This window comes from Octopus bimaculoides, chromosome 2 (assembly GCF_001194135.2).
Source record: "Octopus bimaculoides isolate UCB-OBI-ISO-001 chromosome 2, ASM119413v2, whole genome shotgun sequence".
Taxonomy (NCBI): domain Eukaryota; kingdom Metazoa; phylum Mollusca; class Cephalopoda; order Octopoda; family Octopodidae; genus Octopus; species Octopus bimaculoides.
In genome coordinates, this window is record NC_068982.1 from 56,576,380 (window position 1) to 56,588,506 (window position 12,127).

Sequence of the window (12,127 nt, forward strand, 5' to 3'; positions counted from 1 at the left end):
TATATATATATATATATATATATATATATATATATTTATATATATAGGCGCAGGAGTAGCTGTGTGGTAAGTAGCTTGCTTACCAACCGCATGGTTCCCGTCGTATATATGTGTGTTTGTGTGTGTGTATTTGTTACCCCACTATCGCTTGACAACCGATGCTGGTGTGTTTGCGTCCCTGTAAATTAGCAGGACTAAGAGACCGATAGAATAAGTACGAGGCTTACAAAGAATAAGTCCTGGGGTCAATTTGCTCGACTAAAGGCGGTGCTTCAGCATGGCCACAGTCAAATGACTGAAACAGGTAAAAGGGTAATATTATATATATATATATATATATATATATATATGCATATATATAGGCAAATTGAAAGGAAAATTACAAACTAAAGTCAAAAGTACATACACAGTTTAAGATGGAAAAAAGATGGTGGGGGTTTGGCTGCAATGTTTCGGGCATGGCTCTTCATCAGAGGAACGAAAAGTTTATATCTATGTGTGTGTTTTACAGTCTCCTTTCCTGAACATTGCCTGACAGCTGTAGGTGAGTGTCCCCATCAAGCAAGCAACATTTTCCTTTTCAATCTTCCAAGACATATCTAATCATAGAGAAATATTACCTTACATGGTAAACAGGTAAGGGTTGACAACATAAAGGGCATCTGGCTGTAAAAAAATATATCTACATCATCAAATTTCGTCCAACCCTTGTGAGCTTGGAAAAGTGGACATGAGGATGATGATGATGAATGTATGTATGGTTGTACACAAAACTATCTTGTGTGCAGTCAAATCAGTAAATCCTATTACATAACTGGTACAATAATAAATATACAGATATACATACAGATATATATATATATATATATATACACATATACACACACATCGCACACACATATAAGGCAGCGAGCTGGCAGAAACGTTAGCAAGCCGGGCGAAATGCTTAGCGGTATTTCGTCTGCTTTTACGTTCTGAGTTCAAATTCTGCTGAGGTTGACTTTGCCTTTCATCCTTTCGGGGTTGTTTAAATAAGTACCAGTTACACACTGGGGTCGATATAATCGACCTAACCCATTTGTCTGTCCTTGCTTGTCCCCTCTGTGTGTAGCCCCTTGTGGGTAGTAAAGAAATAACACGCATATACAAACACTGCACAAACATATACACACGCCGCACAAACATACACAGCACACAAACATACACGCATATATACACACACACACACATATATTACATATATAGGGAGGGAGAGTAAAAACATGGTGTGCATGGTTGAAACTCTACATACTTAATCATGTGCATGCAATGTTTAAAACCTAAGTTATATAATTGAAGCAAGGTACATATGCTTTCCAGTTACTGCATTTAAGCAGGTAAACACCACTGCCTTAATTGTAGATCTGCTTGCACAGGGCTAAGTAACACTAAACAATAAAATGGAGTGGCTCTAATTATGAATCAACATGTGATAGCAGGCTAGGTTTGCTAGAAGCTTACCTTTAAATTAAGCTTCCCCAATAGAAATCGTTGGAACTGAAAAGTGGTGAAGGATTTCAGATAAAATCCTGCTCAAATCAATTTAGCTTTGTTTTAACTTCCAGCGATATCAGATAACAAGAAGCAGTCATACAACATATTTAATTAAAATCACCAAATCACACACCTGCTAAACTTGCTTGAAGTCATTAGAACAAGGCAGTGGACTTGCTAATTCATTAGACATTACTCCAGCAGCATTTAGTTATGATTTTTTTTTTTTTTTCCTAATTTTGGGGTTCAAAGACATTTTGCAGAGATCAACTTCGCTACTAATTCTGGGATCCATAAAAGTAAAGCACCAATAATCAATCAACTGCTATTTCCTTCCAAAATTTTAGGCCATATGTCTATTTAAGAACTAGTTCTTACATCATATAATACCACTATTGTTGTGATTGTACAGAGGCAGGCTGATTGTTTTATGGTTTTTTACTCTTTAGTATTTAAACTGGCCAAATCTTTTACCCATATTTTATCCATTTTATGCTCAAACCAATCAGTTTGGGTCTCTCACACCTACCTTACAATGTCATTAAAAAAAATATACAATCACATCATCAAAATCTCAAAAAATACAAGAGGCACAGGTATGACTGTGTGGCCCCTTGGGCAAGTGTCTTCTACTATTGCCTTGGGCTGACCAAACATTGTGAGTGAATATGATAGATGGAAACTGAAATAAATCAATCATGTATGTATATATGTATATATATGTATGTGTGTATCTGTATGCATATGTCTTTGTGTCTGTACTTTGCATTGTACATACAATCTGTATGCATATGTCTGTGTCTGTCCCCACATCCCATCACTGCTTGACAACCAATGTTGGTGTGTTTACATCCCTGTAACTTTGTGGTTTGGCAAAAATGAGACCAGTAGAATAAGTACTAGGCTTGGCCACAGCCAAATGACTGAAAGGAGTAAAGGAGTAATACCTGATAAATTTACAACAATGTCAATGAGAATTATGATTCGATTTAATCTGAACGTTAAGGGGTTAATACTGGCTTCTTACTTGCCCTTCTGAAATAAAACTTAGCTTTGTGGACTACTTAGGATCATTGTTGTTGGTACTTTGTCGCTTACGACGTCGAGGGTTCCAGTTGATCCGATCAACGGAACAGCCTGCTCATGAAATTAACGTGCAAGTGGCTGAGTACTCCACAGACACGTGTACCCTTAACGTAGTTCTTGGGGGATATTCAGCGTGACAGTGTGACAAGGCTGACCCTTTGAATTACAGACACAACAGGAAGTAAGTAAGAGTGAGAGAAAGTTGTGGTGGAAGAGTACAGCAGGGTTCGCCACCATCCCCTGCCGGAGCCTCGTGGAGCTTTAGGTGTTTTCGCTCAATAAACACTCACAACGCCTGGTCTGGGAATCGAAACTGCGATCCTATGACCACGAGTCTGCTGCCCTAACCACTGGGCCATTGCACCTCCACTACTTAGGATCATACCCTGAAGATAAATAATCAGTTCTGGTTTACATTAATTGTATTAATGACATTTTATTTATGACACCTTTTTTTTTTTATCCCAGGGTTTCTTAACAAGTTACACAGTCATCATTATCTATATTTATTATTCAACTTTTCACAGCATTTGTGTGTTTGCCTTACACGCTAAACAGCTTAAGTTTCAATGAAATTGAAGACATAATTCAAAACATGTTGAAATGAGGTTGCGAAGTGCTATCAATTTATGCGTCCGAAGAAGATAATTAAGAGACTTTATAAAGTAAAATTTTCACAGGCCCCGATTTGTTATTAATTCCCTTAATACAAAATGTGATAGAATTTGTAGAGTACCAAACAAAAGGCCTAGCGTGATTATCTATGTCTCTTCACATACTCAGTTCCAAGTTCCACAAGTGTTGATGAAAGTAACTAAATAAGCCAATGAAAGAAACTACAATGGTGTTCATGCTGCTAGCAATAGCAGCCATATCTCTCTCAAATCACAAATCTCAAGAACTTATGACAAGAGATCCTAGATATACAACATCAAAAGGAATGATAGTTGGCTAAAGCACATATCTCTCAAATTGCAAATCTCAAGAACATTGGATAATGAGGTTCGTGCTATGCAAGATCAAAAAGAAAGAATGGTAATTGATTAAACCGACTTTGATCGGAAGTTTGCTTAACACTTGCTGCCATATTGCTGATGAAATAAATACCTTTTATTTCAATTAATTTTGAAAATAATGACAAATTTAATAAAATAACTTAACCTTTAGCACCCAGATTACTCTGTCAAATAGAAAACTTATTTATTCGCATTGTTTTGAGTGAATCATACATTATCACAAAGCTTTGAGATTTCGATGATGTGATTGTTAGTTTTTAGAAAGACATTGTAGGATTAGTATGAGAGGCCAGATCTGGCCAGTTTGAACATAAACAGGTGGAATATTTTGGCCGGATTTAGCCAGTTTAAATTCATATGGGTTAATCATTATTAAGCTGGTATTTGAAACAAATTAGTATGAAATTTGGCTGGACTTTAGATCATTTCAAACATCAAGTTTGTATCATAGAATCATAGATGGTCTCAAGTGGGCTGATATCAAAAAAGGTTAAATCAAGGTGGACCTGAAGCTAAGAAACAGTGTATCAGTCAAACACTAGGATCAATTTAAAACTGTAACCTTGAGCTAATGTAAGAAATGAATATTACTAGTCCTATTAAACCTTTAGGATTTAAACTGGCCAAATCTGGCCTCTCACACCTACCCTCCAATGTTATTGTAAAAGTATAAAATTACATCATTGTAATCCTGAAACATTGAGATGATTCTTGATTAAGTAAAAATAATGTGAATGAATAAGGACTGCATTGAGAGGATAATCTGAATGTTAAAGGTTAAAATAGCAAGCTGGCAGAATTGTGAGCATGCTGGAAAAATGTTTAGTAGTATTTTGTCCATTTTTAATAATGTAATTAACTAGCCCAGCTCTCAGCTCTCCAAATGTGCCTATACTAGAAAGAATTATGACTAGTCTTACTGTAACCCTCAATTTTTCCATCTTAATATTATTAGCTCAAGGGGGTAAACTGACAATCATTACCATGCTGAGCAAAATGCTTAGTGACATTTTGTCTGTTTTTACATTCTGAATTCAAATTCTGCTGAGGTTGACTTTGCCCTTTCGTCCTTTTGCGGGAGGGGAGGGGGTCAATAAAATAAGTATCAGTTGAGCACTGGGGGTGAACTGAATGACCTACCCCTCCTCTGAAATGACTTGCCTTGTGCCAAAACTTGAAAGCAACATTAGCTCAAGCTTTTTAAAAGCTCTCCATGCAATGAACTCAAATATCTTCATTAAATTTTAGAACTTTCAGAGATGCTGACAATATATACAAATAAAATATAATGAAAGGACACAGATTATGAGGAAAAATTTTGCTCCTAGAGGTTTCAATACTTCAAAATTTGAACGTATACTAATATTTTTTTCAGCTCTTTTTCTTTAAGACTAGTACAGTATTTTTATTCTATTCTAAAATTCAGACAAAAAAGAGAAAGACGACATGAAAATGAGAAATTACAGAGATACTCGTTTCTTTTAGCTTTAATATCGATGCAAAGACCAAATTCTATATCGTCAACATCTCATTATTCATATAGCAATTCTAAAACAATAAGTTCATCCCTTTATCTAAATCCTACATCAGCTACATCTAGACAAACACACAGTTATACATTCCTCTAATTTTTTCGTTTTTTCTAAAGTGTTACTTTTAACTGAAGGGGGATTTCAAAACAAAAACAAAAACAAAAAAAAAATCATTATTTGTAAAAAAAAAACAAAAGAAATAGGTATTTAATTTTATCATTTAAGATCTTGGTGAGTGAACAGACAACACCCCCTTTTTAGTGATATATTTCTTTTGTAGTATGGATGGCCACCCGAGAAGAGTTTGTTTTTAATTTCAGATGTTCTTTTGATTATGTAAGCCAAACCAATTTCTTCTTCGTCTCAGCCACAAATAGCTATATTTATACAAGTTGTCAGAGTGCAATTTCCAACTCTTTTCAGTTGTAATTCTTAAATTCAAAAGCATTTCTAATGTGAGAATTCCACAAAAGCCAAACAGCGCCGTTATACATTCAAATGATGACATTTCAAAAACCAGAGTCCTCAAAAGAATATTCAAATATACAGACAATTTCAGAAGGTTAATGTAAACAACTGCGCTAGCTAGCCTTAACTCATTGGAAATAAGGAGTAGGAATAGCTAAAGTTATGTACATGTGTGCTTATAAAGCTGATGAAAGATATTTCCTGGTGGATGAGGAATTCCAATTTTCAGAAAGACCAAACTAAATGAAACCTGAGAATGGAAATATTCAAGTCCCTGTGAACTTTAGTAATTTCCTTACAATCAAAAAGTCAAGACACCCAACCATAAAATTCCCACATATCATCGGCATGTTAAAAGAAAATGCGTAAGCGTGTAAGTATGTGCATGTATGTTTGTGTGTATACATGTGTACAATGCAAGATTGTGTATAGATGTGTAAGTTTGCATAAATGTATACTTGTGTGTGAGTGTAAAATTCTGTATGCATATATTGTGTATGCTTGCGCTATGTAAATATCTATACATTTATGTAGATATGTGTAAAATTCCTTACATATGTGCTTGTGTAAACATATGTGTCTATGTTTATGTGTGTATGAGTATATGTGTGCATGCAATTGTAAAGACATATATGATAGGCAAACACAAAAGCTTTTAAAACAAAAACAAAATAGGAATTGTTGAAGGAACTGTAAATTGGTCAAATGAGAAAACACTTTTTTTGTATCAGAAGAAAGTATGAAAGACGCATCTCTCTTCAGAAATTGGTAAAAAATTAGCAAGAGAAGTGGGGGGAAAAAAACCCCAGAAGATGAAAGGACAATTAAAAACAAGAAACAGCACTAATTAGTCAGTGTTGTTATATGAAAAAAAATAAATAAATAAATAAAAATAAAAAAGGACAGAAATTAGAAACCTACCAAGCTTGTAGCTGTAGCACTACTATCCAGACCAACTCGCTTATTTGTTACCATGACAATTAGATGTTTATTGTTGACTAAGGGCCAAGCCCCTTCAATCTTGCAAGTTTGGCACTTATGATCGAACGTCCGTAGGTGAGGATCACCGAACAACCCACAATGTTTGTAAGCCCCTTTCCCATTGTAAATACACTCGGGGTCTGGTGGGTGTGCTGGTGGTCTCTGTATTGCATTGGTTGTGTTGTAAATATCTCCATCAAAGGGACACTTGTACAGTTCCATCTGACTTTTCACGCGTGACTTTTCGGTGTAATACTCTAGGCTCCCCGCACAGCCGTGTGTCACTTTGTGTATGCAATGCCAGGTCGTTCGCAGAGAAATGCACGAGTGCGAGTCAGAGTTAGAGGAGTCTTTGTTTCTGCTTATATGGTAAGCTGGCCAGTGTTTTTGACACATGTTCACCTTACATTCTCCAGCTGAAAGAACAAAGAACATCCAAGATTAGATACAATTAAATACTCAGAAAATGTGTGCATATGTGTGTGTGTGTGTGTGTGTGTGTGTGTGTGTGTGTGTGTGTGTGTGTGTGTGTGTGTGTGTGTGTGTGTGTGTGTGTGTGTGTGTGTGTGTGTGTGTGTGTGTGTGTATTGGCATGGTTGCTACATCTGGATGCCCTTCCTAAAGCCTAACATGTTGAAGATGTGTGTGTGCATACACACGCACATACTGGTGGCAATTCCTAATAGTTGATTTAGCTAAAGCAAGTAATATTAAAAAATCTAAGCAATATAATTGTAAAAGGGCACATCATAAAGGAGGGCAAAGGTTCCTCTTGGGCCATAGGCTCATAATGCTGGTTTCCTAGATTCTGTGATATATTCCCCAATGGACAAAGTGCCAGTTCATTGCAGGATTACTCATTTTTGCCAGCTGAGTGGACTGGAGCAACATGAAAAGAGTTTTGTGCAAGGATACAATGCATTGCCCAGTCCAAGAACTGAAACCACTACCTTACAATCATTAGAGTAACATCCTAACCACTAAGCTATGCAATTCAACAGTAGGATACATAGAGTATCAGTCTGTCATAAAAATGAACAATACTCTCTTTACTCTTTTACTTGTTTCAGTCATTTGACTGCAAATGTCCATGCTTATTTTCAGGTTTTTAGTTAGTCCTTGTTTCATACATTTTGAGGCATGTAAATATTTCCTTTCATAAATCTCAAGTTATCATAAGGTTGAAAAATAAATTTGAATTGTATCAGATATGATGCATAGACACCAAGAAGAAAAAGTTATATCACATGTGATACAGAGACAGGCAAAAGTTTAACAAAATGATCTTTCCTAAAATTATGATAAAAAATGTTTTTTTCAATTGAGCAGTTGTATATGATGAAGCAGAGTTAATAATGGGTTTGAACCAAAAAGGTTTAAGGAAATAGGGGAAACTTAAATCATTTAGTTTTCGCCACCTCACAACATCTATATAGCTATTTTGACAACTTGTTCTCCAAATACCAGTCCGTGTCAGGTTAAATTTAAAGTAATAGCAAATGATTAAATAAATAAAAAAGCTAAAAACAAAAATGAAAGAAAATAGGTTATAATTTAGATGGTTCATATATTTTTTTAACACCCTCAGAGTGTAGAGGGGAATAACTACTAATAAGTGTAGAAATTCAACCATCTACAAAAAACGGTGATCAGGTTTACATTAACCTATATACAAACATGACAATTTGAATAAACAAACCTACACCAGACAGAGCGACCTGATTATATGTGGGTGGGTGTGTGTGTGTGTGTGTGTGTGTGTGTGTGTGTGTGTGTGTGTGTGTGTGTTATTAGCCTACTCACACCAATCACAAATGCTAGCAAATTTTAACATCATTCAAACAGTTTGATCAGTTTTTCTGAAATTTACTGTAAAATGAATATTAGTAGAAATTGTTGTATATAAACCAGAATCTTCCCATAAGCTCTTGGTTTATAAACCCTACACCAGTAGTTCTCGACTGTTTTTTATCTATGGATCCTTCCAATGATTAAAGATATATATTTTCATAATTAAGTATTATTAGGAATGGTATAAAAAGGTTAAAATATTTTGTGTTGTAGAAGTATAAGCAATTTATTGCACATCAGTTTCAAAAAGAAAATCTTGTATGGACCGCCAAGGGCCATATGGAGCCCGGTTGAGAACCCCTACCCTACAATATTTTTTTTTCCTTTTTGTAATACCATACTGAGAGGCAAGAGGGTTAACCTTGTGATCTAGTTGTTATTGTAAAAATACACAACATAGGTGCAGGTGTGGCTGTGTGCTAGGAAGCTAGCCTCCCAACCAAGTTCAGTCCAACTGTGTGGCACCTTGGGCAAGTGTCTTCTACTGTAGCCTTGAACTGACCGAAGACTTGCAAGTGGAATTGATAGACAGAAACTGAAAGAAGCCTGTTGTGCTGTGTGTGTGTGAGAGTGTATATATATATATATATATATAGGGTAAAGGATTATTAGTTTATTAATAAATTAATAATTAATAATTTTTACCAAGTAGTTCGATATGTACAAAACCATTATCGGTAAAGAACTTATTTAAAAAATTCTTTCAAATTTATAAACATAATTAAGGGATCAGCAACAGTTGCTTCACCACATAGCAAACTGCTATTTCTAAATTTCGGTATGTGGTGAAGCAACTGTTGCTGATCCCTTAATTATGTATATATATATATGAGTGTATGTGCGTTTCTTTGCGTCTATGTTTGTCCCCCCACACCCCGCCCATCACTGCCTGACAACTGGCGTTGGTGTGTTTACGTCCCGATAACTTAATGATTTGACAAAAGAAACAGCTAGAATAAGTACTAAGTTTGAAAAAAAAAAAAAGGGTCTTGGGGCTGATTTGTTTGATTAAAAAAACCCTCCAAGGCTTGCTCCAGCTTGGCTGCAGTCAAATGTGTTCATGTGCTCATGTCTATGTATGTAACGTGCAGTATGCAGTGTGTTTGTGCATGCACGTTTTAGTATGTTTAGATTCACATGGCCACAAAGAAGTCTATAATCTAATTTCATGTAATAAGATAGTTAATGATAATACTGTCAATAGCAAACTGACAATAACTTCCTAGAGATTGTTAACCAAGTTTTTAAACTTCATGCTGGTATGGGACTACTGGGAAAAAAAAAAAAAGTGAAGTAAAGAGAAGGATTAAAAAGAAAGGAAAAAAAAAAAGAACCCAAAAGACTACAAAGATGTTCAAAGAAATAACACACATTTCACTGAGCAAAAGACTTTCACCAGCTTTCATACCAGATCTTACAAATTTCCTTAGATCTTTAAGAATTCTAGGATTTAATTAGGCTCTCTTTTTTTTTGGTCTCATAAGGGTGGTTGGTTTTCTTTTTTATTTCTACATCTATTCTTAAACTTCATCTCCTCTTCATTGTCATCATCATCATCATTATTATCATTATTCCAATTAACTTTGCAATTCTAACTATTGAATTTAAATATGTGCCAAACAAATGAGTACTAGTATAGGCAAAAATATTGAAACAAATACCAACATCAAATGTCAACTGATGCATTGAATATTCTTGCAAGATTTCTCACAGAAAAAAAACAAAAAAACATGGTAAACTTGCTATATTAAGTCCTGATCATAAGTTTCATCATCATCGTTTAATGCCTGCTCTCCATGCTGGTATGGGTTGAACGGTTTGATATGGAGCTGGCTGGCAGGGAGCTGTCCAGACTCCAACAGTTTGTTGTGGCATGATTTCTACAGCTGGATGCCCTTCCTCACGCTAACCACTTAACAGAATTGCTGCATGCTTTTTACAAGCCCATGGGTGTGTTCATGGAGCACCAGTATGGGAGCTTTTTAAGTGACACTGGCACCTGAAAGGTGTAAGTCTGTATGTGTGGAAGACAGTGATTTTGCTTAGCTTGATGTGTACTTTCAAGTACAGCAAATTACTACATCTCCCGGTCCGTTGTCATTTTCTCAGTGAGGCCCAATGCCTGAAGATCCTTGCCACTTTGTCCCACGTCTTCCTGGCTCTACCCCTTCCACAGATACCCTCCACAATTAGAGTGTGGCACTTCTTTAAGCAGCTGTTCTCATCCATAAAACTTAAAAGATAAAAATTTCTCACAAGAATTTCACAATGTGGCAGACAAATTATTCACGGTGGTCCAGGATGGCCACAGTCACAGCCTTAGGGTTGAAACATGTAAAAGAATAAAGAATAATTTCATAATGTGAAATTTACTACAAAAGGAAGCAAGTCCCAAGCCTATGACTTCCCTTGCCATTCACCCTTATTTTTTTTAGAATACTCTTTTACTCTTTTACTTGTTTTAGTCATTTGACTGTGGCCATGCTGGAGCACCGCCTTTAGTCGAGAAAATCGACCACAGGACTTATTCTTTGTAAGCCTAGTACTTATTATATTGGTCTCTTTTTGCTGAACCACTAAGTTACAGGGACGTAAACACACCAGCATCGGTTGTCAAGCGATGGTGGGGGGACAAACACAGACACACAAACATATACACACACATACATATATACGACGGGCTTCTTTCAGTTTCCGTCTACCAAATCCACTCACAAGGCTTTGGTCGGCTTGAGGCAATAATAGACACTTGCCCAAGGTGCCACGCAGTGGGACTGAACCCGGAACCATGTGGTTGGAAAGCAAGCTACTTACCACACAGCCACTCCTGCGCCTTTTTATATGTACTTTATTATTTTTAATGACTATCTGCAATGAAGAATATTCTAAGAGAATCTATGAATATAAGCAACTGATTAGCACAGGCACGGGTGTGCGGTTTAAGAAGCTTGCTTCCCAACCATATGGTGTTGGGTAAGTGTTTTCTACTCTAGGCCATGGCCAACCCAAGCCTTTGTGAGTGGATCTGATAGATGAAAACTGAAAGAAACCCACCGCGTGCGTAAATATGTGTGTATGTGTGTGTGTGCCTTGACAGTATGCAATGATTGTAAACGAAGTTTTATCGTCATACAAGCGGAGTTGCTCGTTTCTAGGCTTTTATGAAAACATATCTAGCGCTGCAAAAACAATATCTTGTTTGGAAACAGGTGATGGTTGGCGACCGGAAGGGCGTTTGGTTGTAGAAAAAACTACCTCAACAAATTCTGTGTGGTCAACGCAAGCATGGAAAATGGGCGTTGAATCGATGATTAGAGATTTGTTAGAGAGAACGTAGTGTACGTATCTATGTAGACAAAAATAAATGTGATAATGCAATATGAGAGAGAGAGAGAGAGAGAGAGAGAGAGAGAAAGAGAGAGAGAGAGAAAGAGAGAAAGAGAAAAAGAGAGAGAGAGAGAGAGAGAAAGAGAGAGAAAACAGACTATGTTCATTCACAATGGGACCGGCCCGGAACTATATTTTCTTTTATTCGCTTCAGTTATTTGACTGCGGCCATGCTGGTGCACCGCCTTTAGTCGAACATATCAACCCCAGGACTTATTTTTTATAAGCCTAGTACTTATTCTGTCTGTCTCTTTTGCCGAACCGCTAAGCTAC

The 12,127-nt window shown here is 36.4% G+C and overlaps 1 protein-coding gene across 2 annotated transcripts in view; it reads right to left on the reverse strand.

Annotated features, from left to right (window-relative positions):
• Positions 1-12,127, reverse strand: part of LOC106883917 (repulsive guidance molecule B) — a 137,836-nt gene that overhangs the window by 63,293 nt on the left and 62,416 nt on the right. For both annotated transcript variants that reach the window (XM_014935054.2, XM_052977251.1), the window contains one exon: positions 6,557-7,032. In XM_014935054.2, the coding sequence (XP_014790540.1) occupies positions 6,557-7,032 (476 nt within the window). The remainder of the gene's footprint in view (positions 1-6,556; positions 7,033-12,127) is intronic.